The sequence below is a fragment of the Pipistrellus hanaki genome (assembly GCF_964339955.1).
Source record: "Pipistrellus hanaki genome assembly, chromosome: X".
Lineage (NCBI taxonomy): Eukaryota > Metazoa > Chordata > Mammalia > Chiroptera > Vespertilionidae > Pipistrellus > Pipistrellus hanaki.
Window position 1 is genome coordinate 98,296,344 of NC_140524.1, and position 19,854 is coordinate 98,316,197.

Consider the following 19,854-nt stretch of genomic DNA (forward strand, 5'->3'; position numbering starts at 1 on the left):
TTGGGGGAGTTATTCAGTTTTCTTGAGTCTCTCCCATATATACAGGCGGTATCCATGTTATTAAACTTCTGTTTGTTTTTTCTCTTGTTAATCTGTCTTTTATCATTGGAGGGGGTTGGGTCTCAGTCCAGAACCTAGAAGGATAGAGCAAGAATTATTTGTCCTCCCCTACACTGTCATATCAGCCAGAAGAAAGGAAAATGGGGGAAATGGAGATATTTAAGGCCTTAAGGACAGTCTCAAATACTTCTTGAATCACAGCAGAGAAGAACCAAAGAGAACCAGAGAGAGAGAGAGAAATCCCATTGGAGGGATTATATGTGTGTATGCTAATGTCACCTCTTATGTAAGCTAGATTTGAAGATTACGAAGCCATTATGCAAATCCTGGGTGGAATATTACCATTGCTAAGGTTCCTGGAGTTCTGTTTATAATATTAAGTGTACAGACACATTTTGTCCCACGTGGGCACTGATAACATCACGGATGCTAATTTTTCTACCAAAAATTCAAGAACCAGGTCTTGTAATTGCCCAGGAACTTCATTTCTTTAATATGACTTTCACCCTTAATTCAAGCTACTGTGTTTCCCCAAAAATAAGGCATCCTCCGAAAATAAGACCTACTTACAGGTTTCCTTCTGAGTGAAACATAGGCATCCCCCGAAAATAAGGCGCCCCCCTTCCCTAGGCTAAACATGAGAGATTTGGTCCACTGATTCTGAAAGAAATGGAGTCACAAGAAATTCACCAGGAAATTTAGGAATTGGATTGTTATGATGATGTTCCAGAAGATGATGACATGATTGTCATTGAATAAATGAGTAAATTCTTGATACTGTAGGATTCACAGTTTGTCTGGTTTGTGTTGACAACTACCGTACTACCGTACCGTATACAGGTAATAAATTTCCTTTATTTTCATTTAACAATAAATGTGTACCATATTCTTCTTCATGGAAAAATAAGACATTCCCTGAGAATAAGACCTAGCGCATCTTTGGGAGCAAAAATTCATATAAGACACTGTCTTATTTTCGGGGAAACAGGGTAGCTTTGTCCAGTCAATAGTAGCACGGCATACTGCATGTCCACTCCCTTAATCACAAAGTCCTTAGGACAGTGGTCGGCAAACTCATTAGTCAACAGAACCAAATATCAACAGTACATCAATTGAAATTTATTTTGAGAGCCAAAAACCAACTTCTGTGCATGGGCCACGAAGTTTTAATCTCACTGTATGTGCACGCCCACACGTGGTATTTTGTGGAAGAGCCACACTCAAGGGGCCAAAGAGCCACATGTGGCTCGCGAGCCGCAGCTTGTTGATCACTGCCTTAGGACATCAAGTTCTGGTTAGCATCATAAGGTCTTAGGAACAAAACCTCAGGTCTGTTGATCAAGGGATCAGTTTCAAACTGAAGATAACATCTTGGCCTCAGTTGTATGTCAGTCCCAGGCCCATGAAAGCACATCATCTTTACCCTCACAAAACTGGACAGAATGACACCACAGCTGACATCACCACTGGCCCCAAATAATCAGTAGAGCCCATGACCTCAACTCCCTGAGTCACAATGATTAATAATTATTCCCGTATATAATCTGCCCTCATAGAGGCCATTGGGGAGCCAGGTCTTTGAGCATTAGCTCACCTGTGTCTCCAAACTTGGTGCCATTTTCTTACATAAACCTTTACTTTCTTTGTTGCAAACTCGTGCTGGTGTTTTATTGGGCTTTGATGTATGTAGGCAAATGAACCCCTTTAGTTTGGAACAGTCTTTGTGGCAAGTCCCTGAAAAATCTCCCCAGGCTTCCTGATAACACAGACAGACCTTTTGAGACATCCATGCACGATGGATTGAACTCACGTATATAATTTGGGTGTTATAGTTCTCTGCCCTTTAGAAGCACCATAGGTGGGTAAAACCAAGACCAACAGGGAATCATCACTAATGACCCTCTGCACCTCACCTCACTGCTATGAATGAGTCTAAGGATTTGACAAGGCAGCTGCTATTGCTATACAGTCATATATCCTTGTGCATGGCAGGGTCCCTGACATTCTTCTTTTCATTAAAAAAAACAACAACAAACAAAAACAAAAAAACAGACATTTGCCTGTGATTTACTCTTACATAGGAAACATTCTTTTTTCTGAGGTAGCTGTCCAAAGCTGGGAGTGCAAGATCTTAACCTTGTCGTTTTGGGTAAATGTACCCCAGCAGTACAGACATAAAGCTCCCCTGGCAATTTCTAGGCCAGTAGTTCTCAGAGTAATTCTGCCCCCAGGGGATATGTGTCAGTGTCTAGTAGAGACATTTTTCATTGTTGTGACTGGAGGAGGGTGCTACTGACATCTAGTGGGCAGACGCTTAGGATGCAGCTAAACATCACACAATGCATAGATTATCAGACCCTGGATTTCAACAATGCCCAAGTAGAGAAATCTTGGTGTAGAGCTGAAAGCAAAGACAAACTCAAAGTATTCTTCTTCTTCTTTCTATTTTTTCATATAATGCAGTGCTCTCACCTGTAGAGAGGTCTGAAATCAATGTTGTGGGTTTCTCGGTTAATAGAAAAGAACTTGTGAAAAACAAGAACTTTCTGTTTCAGGAATCTAAAATGGAAAATGTATATGAATTGGTATAATATACTCATATTATAATTGGATTAGAATGCAAATTCCTTGCAGGTAGGAGCCATATCTTCCTCCTTTTTTGTTGTCTTGTAGTGCCTTATCTGATATACACCTTTTAATTTTAGTATTGAACTGCTATTGTTGGGATAAACAACTGCATTTGATTGTGTGATGTTTTTAAACTTCTAGAAATACCTCTGAGATATTCAGACTTGTGGCTGGAGACTTGAGAATTCACACTTATTGTATATCAGTTTTGTGTGATTTAAAATCTGTTCATGACAAAAATTAAAGTTGTTTTTAAGAGTGAAATTGTTCTGATCTAAGAATGGAGTTGTTTCGATATGAGTGATGTAAACTGAGTCAGGATATCATCTCATTTGTTCTCACTGAGGGGCACTACAGGGGCTTATCCATAGCAGTATATGAAGAGACAACTACAGCAAGGGGACATCTATAATAATAAAAGTGAAATATGCTAATTAGACCGGATAGCCAAATGTCCTTCCGGATGACCTTCTGGATGAAGCCGGGGTTGCAAGGGCTGGCCAAGGTGAGCCATGGTGGCTGCGAGGGCCGAGCCCCTTGCACTAATTTTGTGCATTGGGCTTCTAGTTTAGACTATGAATACTAAGAGTTTGTGAGGACTACTGAGAGTGTTTGGTCTGGGCAATGTGGTCTGTTGGGCTGTTTCAGGGAATTACTCGGTTTTCCTGGGTCTCTCCTATGTATACAGGAGGTATCCATGTTATTTTTTTTTAAGAAAATATGTTTTTTATATTTTTTCTTTTCTATGCATTTATAACATAATTCACTTCAATCACAGAATACTTTTCTCCCCAATGCCACAAACTGTGTCACAAATGAAGCTGTTGCTGCTGCTTATCAAAATGTACAAGACAACTGATGCTTTTTATAAATCCACATTATATGTTAACTTGTTCCTCAAACTCCCTCCCCTCCCCCCTTTTGGCCTGGTATACATGTTATTAAAATTCTGTTTGTTTTCCTTTGATTAGTTTCTCCTTTATTGGGGCAGGAGACAATAATTCAGAAGGGTAGAATGAAAATAATTTGTCTTCCCTTACACATACAAGTGTTATGTGCTTCCCCTGCTGCTCTGCAAATCAGAACTCAGCTGGCTTTCTATCAGTTGTGGATGAAGGAATATAATGAAGAACATAACTGGGAGGTCTCATTCTTTTAAAAAATATATATTTTATTGATTTTTCACAGAGTGGAAGGGAGAGGGATAGAGGGCCAGAAACATTGATGAGAAAGAAACATCGACCAGCTGCCTCCTGCATCCCCTCAGCTACTGGGGATGTGCCCGCAACCAATGCACATGTCCCTGACCGGAATTGAACCTGGGACCTTTCAGTCCACAGGCCGACACTCTATCCACTGAGCCAAACCAGTTTTGGATCTTTTTTTTTTTTTTAATCTATATTTCATACTAGAGGCCCGGTGCATGAAATTCATGCACAGGTAGGATCCTTAAGCCTATTCAGCGATCAGGACCTATCAGGTCCTTCCAGCTGCCAGGCAGGGCCTTCCTTCTGGCTGCTGGCTGGGGCCTCCCTTCCCCGGCTGTCAGCTGCCAGGCCGGGCCTTCCTTCATTCTGTGATGCCCCTGGTGATCAGTGCCTGTTATAATGAGTGATCAGTCTCCCAATCAAACTTCCATACAGACAATTTGCATATTAGGCATATATATATATATGTGTGTGTGGATAGATAGATAAATAGGTTACCCTACTGAACACATTATTATTAATATATTTTTAATATATTTTATTGATTTTTTTACAGAGAGGAAAGGAGAGGGATTGTTAGAAACATCGATGAGAGAGAATCATGGATCAGCTGCCTCTTGCACACCTCCTACTGGGGATGTGCCCGCAACCAAGGTACATGCCCTTGACCGGAATAGAACCCCCTGACCTCTCAGTCCGCAGGCTGACGCTCTATCCACTGAGCCAAACTGATTTCAGCCACATTATTTTTTCAGAATATTTTAGGTTTACCTCTTTCTTGCCTCACCCATGACCACCAGCCTAGTTCCAGTCTATGTAGCCCAGACTTCATACCATGTTCTTGGTTGCTTTGCCTCCTCTCTCACTCTCCTCTACTCCATCTTCCCAAACTCCAGTCTTGACATTTTCTCCAACCACTCTGACCTTTCTTTGCTGAACTCGCCCTGCATTCACCCTCACACCACTTAGCACCTAACCATGTCTCACGCATGTGCCTTTACTTTATCTGCTCAAGGGGCCTGTGTCAACTCTAAGCCGTAGGGCCTGGATCCTGTACTTTTGCTGCAGGCCCAGGGCTGAACTTGGTACCAGGCACAAAAGAGGCACTTAATGCTTACCTTACAGATAGGGAAAACCAAACAAGTTGATACCAACGCTCTAGCCTTACCTCTCACCCATAGTCTCTTCAACCAGGCAAGCAGCTATACCCAGAACACCTCCTGCATCCACATGATCACAACGGCCTGGTTTTTTTCTCAGCTGTGAAAATCCTACTGGCCCTCAAGGTCAGTTCAAACCCCTTCCCTGACTGCTGCACATTACACTAAGCATCCTCTCATCTACTGTTATTCCTAGGCAACTGCTCTCCGAACCTGCACTGTCCAACATGGTACCCATGCACCCAGGGTGACTAGTTGAAATTGAAATGTGCTATAAATGTAACTTTTGAGGGACCTTGAAGACTTATATTGTTTGCAAATATATTTCAAACAAAAGCAAAATATTTCATTTATAACCCTTATATTCATCTTACTTTAAAGTGATAATATTTTGGATATATTACATTAAATAAAATATATTAGTCATATTTATTTCACTTATATACTATAATTCATCTATATTTTCCATATTAGTAGAATTATAAAAATGAACAAAATTTACCTCCCCCAGTTTTATTGAGATGCAATTGACATACTATTCATTCATTTTTAAAAAAATATTTTTTATTGATTTTTTACAGAGAGGCAGGGAGAGGGAGAGCTAGAAACATCGATGAGAGAGAAACATCAATCAGCTGCCTCCTGCACACCCCCCACTGGGGATGTGGCTGAAACCAAGGTACATGCCCTTGACCGGAATTGAACCCAGGACCCCTGAGTCTGCAGGCATACGCTCTATCCACTGAGCCAAACCGGTTCAGGCTATTCGTTCATTTTTAAGTGTGATTATTAGAAAAGATGGAATTGCTTACATAGCTCATTTTTGTGGTTCACTTTATTTAACTACTAGCTAGCGTTAGGGACTTATACTTTTCAACTTTCTGTTAAAAAAGTAAAACTTTATTGCCTAGATAAATATTTTTTTTTCCACTTTAAGCCTCAAAGTGCCAGTGTTGAGAATAAGCCAGTCTGGGTAGGATGTGGGCCTGGTGGTAGGAAGCCACACCCAGCAGCCAGAAAGGCATTATAACAGTTTATTTTATTGAGAACATGGTCAATGTGAGAGGAAATAAAATATACTTTCAATAAAAATATATTTGTGGAGCAGTTTCAAGTCCTTGGCTTTAGCTAGATTATCATTCCTAATTTACAAGCATTCATTTCTTACCTATGCTTTTATTATGTGCAAATGGGATCAGAAGAGACTAAACCCAAAGAGAAAAAAATAGGGAAACCTTGACCTAGAAGCAAGCCAATATTTCACAACTCTGAGTCAAACCCTTTAAACTAATGGAAAATAGGAAAAACACATCTTCAAGGATATATTTATCCATTGAATCACTCTACAAACTCAAACTCATCTCTCCACAGATACAAAGTTTATCCTCTCCTATCATTTCTTAACCAGAGGCAATTTTGTCCCTTAGCGCTCATTTGGTAACGTGTGCAGACATATTTGGTTGTTGCAACTGGTCAGGGATATTGCAACCATTTAGTGGGCAGAGGCCAGGGATGCCATCCAACATCTTACAGTGCACAGGACAGCCCCTGACAACACAGAATGACCACCCCCATGTCCGTGGTGCTGCAGTGGAGAATCCCTGCCCCATAGAGAGGTAGATGGTAACTGGTCTTTTGGCACGGGGATTGGATGTGAGAGGTTTTAGCAGAGACCACCTGCTGCCTCACTTGATCTGCTATGTTTACAGAAGAACATACATTCAACAAGCTGGTCAGCTAGAAGCAACCACAGTGCGTAACTCAGGAAAGAATATTCCAGGGTGTGATGCTACTGTTTTGAACTGCTGGCAAACATTCACATGAATGTTCAGATCCACAGAAATCATTCGCAGTCTGTGGGCAACCATAATAATAATAATAATAATAATAATAATAATAATAATAATAATAAAATAAAACAATAGCTGCCCTAGCCAGTTTGGCTCAGTGGATAGAGTGTCAGCCTGCAGACTGAAGGGTACTGGGTTTGATTCCAATCAAGGGCACATGTCCAGGTTACGGGCTCAATCCCCAGTAAGGGGGTGCATGCAGAAGGCAGCTGATCAATTATTCTCTCTCATCACTGATGTTTCTATTTCTCTCTCCCTCTTCCTTCCTCCCTGAAATCAATAAAAATATATATTAAAAAAAAACAGTTTGCTAACAAGAAACAATAAAGAACAGGTTTCAAAATATTTGAACTGGGATCTCGCCCTTGTCCCATTTCTGTAGGACATCATTTAAACATGTTCAAACTGATCATGAAAGGGACTTTCTAAACCTTACTGCAGTAATCATTTTGCAATATACATGTGTATCAAATTACCACGTGGTACACCTTAGGCTTACACGTGTTATGTGTCAATTATATCTCAGTAAAGCTGGGGCAAAAAGAACTTTCCACATTCCTTTCAGAGGACAGATAAACAAGTAATTAATTCTCAAAGTTCTCAAGGCATATAACCCACTCTGGAATGCCACTGACATCCACAGATCTTTAACATGCGTGACTGTTATGAAACAAGCATCCTGCTCTCCTTAAGGTAGCAGGGTACTCACAGGCTCGGTTCCGGGTTTTGTAAGTGCAGGTATAGAGGCTGCAGGGCCTCACTGGTGTGGATCTCAGAATTTGGCATCTTCTCCACAGAAATTTGCATAGAGAGGCCTGAAGAATGACCCTCAGGCTACTCATCACCACCATCTTTGGCTGGAAGTCTTGGGCAGTTTGCAAGGAACTTGCAGGAACCTAATAACCCAGAGGCAGGAGGAGAGAGGAGGAAAAGCTGTCAATAGTCAAGATCGAGGACCATATGGAATCCCCTAAGTAAGAGGGCAACATCCAGACTATCACTACACACGATGGGGTGAGAGAGACCCGAACTTAGAGTCAACAGGATCTGGATGACTAAGTCAGGCACCCTGCCTTTTCTTAGAGATTGGCAAATATTAGAGGTCCAGAGAAACTATCCTTAGCCACATGAATGAATAGACTGTTAACAGTAGAGTTCTTAAAATTGAAAAAGATACTTCTTGAAACCCAAATTGTCTAGGAGGATAGCTATATATATAAAAGCCTAATGTGCAAATTGTTTGACCAGGAGCTTGACCGGGAGTTTCACCACTTGCTATGACGTGCGCTGACCATCAGGAGGTGGCACAGAACACGGCAGGTGTCAGTGAGTGACGTGGCCAGATGGTGGAGCAGGTAAGTGGGCATTGCCAGACCAAGGTGGGTGTGAGCAGGGGCCTAATGGCCCTGCCAATTGCCCCGCAGACAGTGACCAACAGCCAGGGGCAAACCCTCCACCCAGTTCCCAGCACTTAGGGAGCTAGGCAGGGGGATGGTGGAGCAGGTGAGGTGGTGGTGCCAGGCCACAGCAGGGTGCCAGGAGGGGCTCCAGCTAGCGGCATGAGCTGGGGCTTGGAGCCTGGGGGTGCAAGCTGGGGCCCGATCTCCACAGGCCACCCTGAGGGACCCCACCCATGCATGAATTCATGGGGCCTCTACTTTATATATAAGAAGTAACCAAAGATGAAGGCTCCCTCTAGGCAGGCTAAATTTTTTTTAAAAAAATTAGTCTGCATCTGGATTGCATAAAAACAACAATCCAAGATACACCCTGCCAAAATAGTCAGGAGTGGTTTTGAAATCCAAGCTTAAATATAACCAGTGACTGCCAATTTTAGATGTAGCACTATTTTCCTTGGTTAGTTGGAAAATGCAGAAGATTCATCCTAAACTAACCTACAAGTAGATTCAATGTATGATTTCTGACTGCACTGATGACCTCTCTACCTCTCCTATATTCATAGTTGAGAGTCTCAGAAGACTATGCTTTCCAAGGCATTCACCACAGTGTTCTGAAATTATGGTAATGTTAACTTTGAATGCTTCTTCCCCACTCCCCACCCAATATTGCTTCATCCATTTTTCCTGAAACTTCTATCTCTGTACCAAGAAAGCAAACAAGGTCAAAAATCGGGGGGGGTGGGGGGGGTGGAAATGTTCCTTGATTATATATTCACTCTACTATAGAATTTAAAGTGTTTAGAGCAATTACTTGAGATGCATTCAGACAACTATTCAGACACCATTTGAGCAACAATGAGTATGGTTTGGCTGCACAGCTGAGTGCTCTAGCCCTGATGACTTCTCAACCTCATGTCCAGTTCACACTCTTGTCTGCACACCAGCCACATGGACTTTGGTTTTTCCAACTCCTGATGCTCCCTCTAGCCTCAGAGTTTATGTAGATGCTCCTCCTTCCATAGACCATCTCACTGCCCCTGTGGCTCGTTAACTCCTATCCACCCTTTAATGACCACATCCACCGTCACCTCCTAAAAGCCTCCCTTGACTGAGGCCTCTCTTGATGATCCCAGAGCCCTTTTGTTCTTGGTCACAGTTGAATTAAATACCTCACCAGGAATGTAATGTATGACTATTTTCACAATATCTAAGCCCCATGGTGGTAGAGAATATCTGTATCTGAGTCACAGGTGCATCTCTTAGGGCCACAGTGTCTGGCACATGATGGCAACCTGATGATCTAAAGAGGGAAAGACCTTGATCCTAATTTCAAGAACTGAGAACAGTGAAGTGACTGCTAGTATGTTTTCAGTATAAAGGGATTTTTCCTTTTCCTACACGTCACTTCACACGCTTGCAGATTTATTTATACACTTTGAAATGTATAAATAAATGTATTTACATACATTTATGAAAAAACACTTTAAAATGTTTAAGAGGAAGGTCTCATATCCCTTCCTATAAGATAGGAAGGACCCCCAAAGTTCTGCCTGATCTGTAAAGGAACTATTGAACCCAACCTGGTGTTACAGAGATGGGAATTCTGCCAGTAATCACTTTAATTGAGACATTTATTATAAATTCCTTTGCCCCAGGCACCATGTTGGGGGCTGGGATGCAAAGAGAAACAAGACATGAACTCTAGCTTTCAGATGTGCAATGTCTCCTCCTAGGAGCTTCTTGACATGCACATCCCATGGGAAGGAAAATACACACCAACCCAGTTCTCAGCAGGTGTTAGTGCTCCTCAGATTCTGCCCTCAGCCTATTGGAGGCCTCTAAACAGTTTGGCAATGCCAGGAGAGGGCAGCTGCCAAAAGGCACGAAAAAGAGAAGCCACTAAAGACACACATCACTTACAGACTTGAATTTTATTGTTCACACTGTCTTTCCAACAAGAGTGTAAGATTTTTTTAAAAAAGCACGTTAGGATCCCCAGGGATGCAGAGAAAGGAGGCACCTGTCCTGATTTCACTGTCCCCTTTTCATGTACCTCATTGCTGTTTACTGGCTGTGAACTAGCTCTTTTACCCTTGACTCCACCAGATCTGAGCTAGAGGGGAGAAGGCTAAACCCATGGGAACCGTGAGGTGTGTCCAGTGAAGGCATATGGCAGTTACTTTCTATTACTACCCTGAAAGGAACAACTGAGGGCTCAAAGCAGAATTCTTATTAACTAGAGGCCTGGTGCATGAAATTCATGCATGGGGGTGTGTGTCCCTCAGCCCAGCCTGCACCCTCTCCAATCTGGGACCTCTCGAAGGATGTCTGACTGCCTGTTTAGGCTGGATTCCGGTGGGATCACCCCTAACTGCCCTCCCCTGCAGGCCTGGTCCCTCCCAAATGCCCTCCCCTGCTGGCTGATTGCCCACAACTGCCCTCTCTTGCAGGCCTGGTCCCTCCCAACTTCCCTCCCCTACTGGCCATCTTGTGGCGGCCATCATGTGTCCACATGGGGGCAGCCATCTTTGACCACATGGAGACAGCCATCTTGTATGTTGGAGTGACAGTCAATTTGCATATTACTCTTTTATTAGATAGAATTAGCTATTTGTGCATGTGCCTGGACAAATATTGTATGTGCTGTGTGCTGTTGTCCACAACATTTTGCCAATGATCAGACTGATCTCAGGGAGCAGAAATGCATAACAACACATGGAAGGAGACTGGCAGGAAGTTCTTCAAACCCACAGAGGCTCTGCACCTGCACGTCTGACTTCCTACCTGGGGTTGTTAGGGCAGTGACACCTGAAGTATGTCTTCACTGACAAAAGTTGGAAATTCTCAAACCAAATTAGAATCACGTTTGTTATAGTAGTTTTATGTGTGTTTGTATATATACATTTTTGGAGGCAGCAGATGTGTCAAAATGTACCTTGTTTCTGTTTTTCTTTCTATCCTTGAATTGAAGCAGTAATGAGTGACTATCTCATCCAAAGCATTGTGCTGGATAATGATGAAAAAAGTCATGTTTTTTCACCATTCCCACAAGCTTGCAATCTACAAGGAAAAGCTATTTAAACGAACAACTTTTGTGGGGTTTTTTAGTTATCTTTCTTTGTAGTAAAATATACATAATATTGATCATTTTCACTTTTTAGTGGCATTAAATATATTTACAATGTTGTATACCCATCACCAGTATCTATACCCAAAACTTTTCATCACCCACTGTATAAACTCTACCCATTAAAAGACAACTCCTCATTCCTTATGATGTCCCAAACCCCAGTAACTTCTTTTCTACTTTCCATCTCTATGCATTTGCCTATTCTACATACTTCATATAAGTGGAATTATATAATATTTTCCTCTGAGTATAGTTTATTTCATTTAACATAATTAAATACTTCTTAATCAAGCTAGATATGAAGATAGCCCTGACTTAATTCAATGAGAACAGAGGGCAGAGGCTCTAAGTTTCAGGAGGAGGTAACATCTGAAACATGTGTTGTAGGAGAGAGACTTATTTTATTTATTTATTTTTTAAAAATATATTTTATTGCGCTGAAACCAGTTTGGCTCAGTGGATAGAGCATCAGCCTGCGGGCTGAAAAGTCCCGGGTTCGATCCTGGTCAAGGGCATGTACCTTGGTTGCGGGCACATCTCCAGTAGGGGGTGTGCAAGAGGCAGCTGATCGATGATTCTCTCTCATTGATGTTTCTAACTCTCTATCCCTCTCCCTTCCTCTCTGTAAAATATCAATAATATATATATTTAAAATATATATATACATTTTATTGATTTTTTACAGAGAGAAAGAGAGAGGGATAGAGAGTTGGAAACATCGCTGAGAGAGTAACATCTATCAGCTGCCTCTTGCACACCCCCCACTGGGGATGTGCCCGCAATCAAGGTACATGCCCTTGACCAGAACCGAACCGGGGCCTTTTAGTCTGCAGGCCGACACTCTATCCATTGAGCCAAACTGATTTTGGCAAGAGAGAGACTATTTTAATAAGAGGCACAAAGACAGAGAGATGGACAGGGTAATGTCAACAATGATGAGGATATTGTGGGGGAGGCAGGAGTACTTAGGAACCAAGGCCAAAGAGGACAATTGAAGTTGAATCAGGTCGAATCTTGGGCTTATGTTGTAATCAATCCCAGGTGGGAAAACATGTGGAAAAGGATTTCTTTCTTGCTCATAATCTAGATTTAAAAAAAATACAGTAAATTCCGGGAACACAATGCCAACTGCAAGATATACTCAACAAAAGGGACTTGCTGATACGCCCTTCAAAGAGAATGTTGTGATAAGACAAGGTCAGCAGCATGCCTGACCACCAAGAGAGTTGTAAAGATGAGTGGGTGTTCTCTTGGCCCTGCACAGGGGGCCGTGTGAGGGTCTGAGACCTGTCACTGAGACGCCCGGAGAAGTCTGGATAACTGATCCTTGGTTTAGCTCCAGAGCCATGAGGAAAGCCCTAGGGCAAGTCTGAGTTGGTGCAACAGGCCAGAGCAGTACTGCCTTGGGGACTGCTCTGCATTCTGCAATCATGCCATCTGTGCACAATGCCAAGGCTGGCACCTGATGACACCTCACCCAGAGGAAGTGTCTCCTGCCTACTTCCAGACTAGCTCTCGAGGACTAGGAGGACACAAGAGCTCCAGAGGCCTGAAATCAACCTCACCTTCTAGTTCCTCCTCCACCAAGCCCACCCAATAGTGGGCTGCATATAATAGTCTGGAAGTCTGAACTTCTGTTTGTCTCCTAGGAATACTGTTGATCTCACTGCAGGGGACACTGACTCTGAAGACGACCTTGCGTTGTTTTTTTTTTTTTTATAAAACCAAAATGTTGTTTTTGGTAATAAAGCCAAATGTATCTGAACTTCCCATAATCTCAAGTCTGCCATGAATATTTGTTAAGGTATTGGCCAAGCAGATGCTCAGGAGACACAGTGGAAGGTAGGGAAGGATGGGGATTTGAGATTAATTCACAGAATATAAATTTCCAAGAGACTGGAAGACTTTCAAATATTACTCCACGTGTACAGGAGGAAGCACTGATGGTTTTTGATGACTGTCAGCACAGTGCAGGATGGATGGGAGTGGGCAAAGACTGGAGCCGTGAAAGTCAGTGACGAGATAATTCTTTCAACCATCCTTCCTTCAATTCCATCACCCTTTTATTCCTTCATTCACCAAGATGTCAATCAAACATATTAGATGCCAGACACTGTTCTAGGATCAACAGGGTAAAAAAACAAAGTCTCTACCCTTGTGGAACTTATATTCTAGTAGGGGGAGACAGACAATAAACAACAATGATATAACAGATTCAGTGAAAAATACAGCAGGGTTAGGTGAATTTGGAGTGCCACTGGGAAAAGGGGTGTCTGATTTTTAAATCAATTGCTCAGGGGAGGCCTTATTGAGAAGGTGAAATTAAGCAAAGGATTGAAGGAGGTGAAGGAATTTCTTACATGGGTATCAGGGTGAAGGGTATTCTAGGAAAAGAAAATGGCTTGTGCAAAGACCCTGAGGTGGGAGTGTGTCTGGCACATACAAGGGATGGTGAAGAGGCCAATAGGACAGGACTGAGCCAGCGAGAGGATAGGAGATGAGGTTGAGAGGTAATGGATGCCAGATCAAGTAAATGTCTGGGCCACTATAAAGGTTCTTTCTCCAACTCAGGTTTGTCAGCCTTGGCGTTGTTGATATTTTTGACCAGATAACTCTTGTTTTCTGGGGGAGGCATCATGTGCACAGTAGGACATTTAGAAGCCTGTCTGGTCTCTACCTACTAGATGCCAGCGGCACGCTCCCTCCGACTGTGACAATTCAAACTGTCTCCAGACATTGCAGATGTTCCTTGGAGAAGGAGGATCAGCTGTGATTGGGAACTACTGCTCTAAGAGAAATGGGGTCACGATGAAGTTTCTGGAGCACAGGAGGGACTTAATCTGATATATATTTCTAAAAGATCATTCAGGGTACTCTATTGGAAATCAAGTGGGATGTAAGGAAGGAGAGAATCAGGGAAATCATTCAGATAATCCAGGGGTTAGATCTAAGGATGTTGCAGTGGTAGTGGTGAGAGGTGGTTGGGTCTTAGCTACCACTTGGAAATACAGCTTGTAAGATGTGCAATATGGGAGTCAAGGCTGACTGGTTGATTCTGGAAGAATGGAGTTGCCATGAACTGAGATGAGGACAATATTGTGTCGAACAGGTTTTGGGTGGGAATTTAGTAGCTCAGAATTGGGAATGTAGAGTTTAAAATGAAATTTCAGGGATCCACGTGGAGATATAAAATACTGAACTTGATAGTGGAAGTAGAGAGGAACAAGGCACTTTGCATTAAGAGATCACCATTTTTTTGGTTAAAAATAAAACAGTAGGATTTGCACTCAACTGGAGTAAAAGGAAAAGCTGAAGAAGGCTTCATGGTTTTACAGCTAGATGATGCTGGTGGCAGAATGAGGAGGGATCCCTGACAGAGAAACAGAACTTGGCACAAGATATAGGTGAGAAGGCAAAGATGACCCTCCTCATCTCATTATACACTGGATTTGAGGTCCAGGGTACAGATGAGAGGAAAGGTCTAGGAGAGTTGGCAAAGCAGCTCTGGTCCTCAGGAGAGGCTATGAGGCTAGAGAGAAGGTACAACCCCCCTCTCCCCCCTGAGTAACAGGTGTACAGAGGGAGACTGAAAAAAAAATGGAGTGATTAAGGAGGCCAAGGGATGGAGAAGGAACAGTAAAAGGCAATCAAGGAAGCACTGAGCATGGAAAGTCAGAGGTAAAGAGGATTCCATGAAAATCCAAATAAACAGAAACTTAGGTTAGCTAATGCTGGGCTACAATACCTGTAACAATAGTTGAAATTATTTATACTCAAGCCTAACACCAATCCCATATGTTACATTAAAAGTTATAGAGGTGGTTATTTATTTTTTAAAATATATTTTATTGATTTTTTTTATATAGAGAGGAAAGGAGAGGGATAGAGAGTTAGAAAACATCGATGAGAGAGAAACATTGATCAGCTGCCTCCTGCACACCCCCTACTGGGGATGTGCCCGCAACCAAGGTACATGCCCATGACCAGAATTTGAACCTGGGACCCTTGAGTTCGCAGGCTGATGCTCTATCCACTGAGCCAAACTGGTTAGAGCTAGAGATGGTTATTTAAACTTATCCAGTATCTCATAAAACCCAACCTTGTGAAACCACAAATAATATTTAATTATCAAACATAATATATAACAATGAACTACTACCATACATTACTGGCTTTCACAGAAAATTTGTCCTTACTTAAGTTTGTCCTTAAGGATGGGACAGTTAACATAAAAATAAAACGTCAAAGTGAGAGGGAGCTATGGGGGGGGGGGAGGGCAATTGTAATAATCTGAACAATAAAGATTTACTAAAAAAAACACACACACACACACAAAGTGAGAGGCAACAAGTGTTTAAGATTCTATAGAAGAGCTATTCAGGAAGCACTGATTCAGGTAGAAACCCAAATTATGTTCGGATTTTAGGAGGTGAAGGCAAGGGATTTTTATGAGAAAGAAAAGGGGAATAGATGCAGCAATAGTAGGAATTTCTCGGAGTGTTAATAAGCAAAGGAAGAAATTGCTATAGGTGCAGCTAAGCTAGCATATACTAATTTTAAAGAATGATCTCATTTTCAGCAATGTAGTCATATCTACGTTCCTATTAGCTTTGCAAACAGTTGTGTGGGATTCAGTCCCATAGGAATGTTTGTTCAGTTTTAACAATCCAAACTTGCAGGGGTCCTCAAACTTTTTAAAGTGGGGGCCAGATCACGGTCCCTCAGAGAGCTGGAGGGCCGGACTATATGAACTACTAATTCCTACTGTAACACCTTGGCTGCGCTCACTGCCCAAAAAACCTGGCGGGCCGGATCAGACTCCTCTGCGGGCCGCATGTGGCCCGCGGGCCGTAGTTTGAAGACCCCTGATCCAAAGGCTTCAGGAGTAAGGCTCCTTTGGGATGGCAGCTCCGACTCCATTTTGAAGTGACTCCATCCCCACTAAAGTTTTACAAGCTCAAGAGGGGGCTAAGGTTTCTGTACTATAGTACTATGCGATCACTAATTACTTATGCATGTCTTGAATTTTACTAACAGGTCCCTGGTCTTCTGTTTTGAAGACTTAGTTTTTTAAAATTTTATTTATTTATTTAATATATTTCATTGATTTTGTACAGAGAGGAAGGGAGAGAGATAGAGAGTTAGAAACATCGATGAGAGAGTCATCGATCAGCTGCCTCTTGCACACCCCCTATTGGGGATATGCCCTCAACCAAGGTACATGCCCTTGACAGGAATCAAACCCCGGACCCTTCAGTCCCCAAGCCGACGCTCTATCCATTGAGCCAAACCGGTTTCGGCTGTTTTGAAGACTTAGAAACCTGATTTGAAGAATCATTCAAAATCATGTATTTATTAAATGACAAATACATTGGGCTCTGCCTGATTAAGACATTTATATGTATGCAAAACAGACAGCAATGAAGTCCTACTAAAGGTAACGATTGCATTGAAAAAATTCCTTGATTCCTATCCTATTGACCCTTAAATTCCTCACCTCTTGATTTAGAAAGGAAGCCAGCTTGCAATTCTCTGAATTTCAATGAGAGGTTATGTTTCTCAGCTTCCTCCTCTCACCCACTTCTTTTCCAAGACTATGCTTCTGATCTGGGGGTTGCCAAAGGTTTCAAAACACATTCTCAGGGACTGCTTACTGTGCTGCGAACAAACCATGCAAGTGTGGCCTGTCCTGCTACCATCAGATTTCCAAAATATCCATGTCCACCCATTCACTCACACTTCCGCCAGTCTTCACTGGCTCAGAGAGGTGTGGACAGCACAGAATCGTGTCCTCGCTGCTCTCGGTCTTTTGGTGGATTTCAGTCCTGGCGCTGATGTAAAAATCACCTGAGTAGCCCTAACAGGTTTGGCTCAGTGGATAGAGCATCGGCCTGCGGACTGAAAGGTCCTGGGTTCGATTCCAGGCAAGGGCATGTACCTTGGTTGCGGGCACATCCCCATTGGGGGGGGGGTTTGCAAGAGGCAGCTGATTGATGATTCTCTCTCATCAATTTTCTAACTCTTATCCCTCTCTCTTCCTCTCTGTGAAAAATCAATAAAAAATATAAAAAATCACCTGATAAAGGAGGACAGCCCTCCGTAGCTGAAAGGTTTCCCATTTCCAACATATTCGACAACAGTGCCGGCTCTGAGGGGTGTGCAAGGATAGATGAGGGGCAGGATCCTGGGTAGCTTCCCGCACCAGAGAAATTTGGCTGCTCCTTTACTAATTAGATTTTCCGTGAAGAAAGTAGGGGAAGCAGAAAACAATGCGGGTTTCAGTAGCTGGGAGAGAACAGGTTCTATCCGAAGGAAGGTGTACACATTAACTTCTTGTACCTCTCAAACTTTCCCAGTTAAAATACAGGGCAGGGGAAGGCAGTGACATGAATATGAATGAGTTGCCACCAGCCTCAAGGCAGTAGCATTTAACACGGAATTCCACAAAGACTCAACATTTGTACTTCCGAGGTTCTCCTCCAATTCTGGGCGAAAGCAAAAGGCCAGAAGGACTGAGATTTGTCCCCGAGACCCAACTGGGATGCTGACCCCCTCGCTGGGGCTGGGCCTCCATCCACAGACCCTGGCACACCCAGGGGAAGGGAGAGACACGATGCTGACCCAAGTGAGCGCCAGCTGGTCGCGCCTCGGCTGGTGGGGCCAGGATCTCAGGTTTGGAGTCCTCACCTGTGCCCAGCTATTTCCCAGCAGTTTCTGGAGTTAGTCACATCCAACCCGCCCTGGCAAGCCTCCCTCCCCGGGGATGGTCCTCACACTCCCCACAGCTCCCCTGGGGCGGCTGTTTTCCCGCAAGTGCACTGCCCTAAAGCCAAGGAAGTGCAGCCTTTTGGTTGGTGCCTCCCATAGAGGAGGGCTGCAGGGGGGAGGGGAGGAGGGGTGGAAGTGGGGAGGGTAATGCCCTCCCAGGCTAACCAGTCCACCGTGTTCCGCGGTGACCCCAGCAATCCGCGCAAACAGCTCTCTGGTTCCCAGACCCAGCAGGGCAGCGCTGGGGGGTGAGAGGAAGGTCCAGCCCTCCCCCAGGGGGCCAGCCCCCGCTGTAGCCACCCTCCTCCCTCCCCCCTTCTTCCCATCCCCCTCCCCCAGCTCCACCGGCCCCTGGCCCTTACCTGAGCCTGTTCCCAGAGCATGAGCCTCACTTAGTCCCGGGATCGCAGCTGGCAAACTTGGTCATCGGAGCCACACCCCCTCGTCGGTTTCCACGGCCAGAGCCACGCCCCTCGCCCCTAAGCCACGCCCCATGTGACTCCACCTCCCAGTCCTTACTTGCTCCCCAGGCCACACCACTCTAGACGGCGCCCCTCTCAGCCTTCCGGCCCTGCCACCCGCCTCCCGCCGCAGCCACGCCCCCTCCCGGGCCACGCCCCCGAGCTCCGCCTGGGCCCGCCCCTCCACCTTGGCCACGCCCCTTAGCTCCCCCTCCTGGCTCCCCCCTTCTCCCGGGCGGAACTTTGTTGCAGGAATTGGAGGTCGAGTGGACGGCCCCCCAACTTGTCTCTGGAAAGATTAGAAAGATTCTTTCCAAAAATCGGGACTTTTTTAAAGACGCCATGGGATGCGGGAAAAATTATTAGAAATCGGGACTGTCCCGCCAAAAGCGGGACGATCTGGTCACCTTCCTCTAGAGTAGAGAAACCCTCCTGAGCGCTGGCTTCCTTTTGTGGGGTGAAGTCAGATGTAAGAGCTAGTCTAAGAGATGCTTTTCCTCCGGTCTCCCCATTTCCAAACGTCAATAGGATACAGGAGAGCAGGCGGCTCAGGAGGGGTACCTGGATAATGAGCAGATGGTGCAGGCCCGTTCCTTCCAGCTGGTTTTCAAGTCCACTTCACCCCGGTTTCCCCGAGCCAGTGTTCCTGTGCTCTGAATTTGAACTGTGCACCGGTGTTCCTTCTGGTCCCTTAGGCAGATGAGTGGAGTAAACTGAACTCCTGTATTCTTTTTTATTTTTATTTTTTTTTAAATATATATTTTATTGATTTTTTTTTTTTTTTTTTTTTTACAGAGAGGAAGGGAGAAGGATAGAGCTAGAAACATCGATGAGAGAGAAACATTGATCAGCTGCCTCCTGCACACCCCCACCAGGGATGTGCCTGCAACCAAGGTACATGCCCTTGACCGGAATTGAGCCTGGGATCTTTCATTCCACAGACCGACGCTCTATCCACTGAGCCAAACCGGATTCAGCTCCTGTATTCTTTTTTAAAAATTTCTTTATTGATTAAGGAATCACATATTTGTCCTCACCCCCCCCCCCATTCCCACCCCAAACACCTCCCCACCCCACGCATGCCCCACCCCCTGTTGTCCGTGACCAGTGGTTAGGCTCATATGCATGCACCCAAGTCCTTTGGTTGATCTCTCCCGCTTACCCCCACCCTCCCCTGCCTTCCCTCTGA

The 19,854-nt window shown here is 44.0% G+C and overlaps 1 protein-coding gene across 1 annotated transcript in view; it reads right to left on the reverse strand.

Moving 5' to 3' along the window:
* The window catches only part of CA5B (carbonic anhydrase 5B), a 36,229-nt gene extending 17,544 nt beyond the window's left edge, over nucleotides 1–18,685 (reverse strand). Inside the window, exons 1-2 of the mRNA XM_084869895.1 lie at nucleotides 18,567–18,685; nucleotides 7,616–7,802 (exon numbers count right to left, since the gene is read on the reverse strand). Coding sequence (XP_084726021.1) covers nucleotides 7,616–7,802; nucleotides 18,567–18,587 — 208 coding nt within the window. The 5' untranslated portion in view covers nucleotides 18,588–18,685. The remainder of the gene's footprint in view (nucleotides 1–7,615; nucleotides 7,803–18,566) is intronic.
* Nucleotides 18,686–19,854: the final 1,169 nt, after the last annotated feature.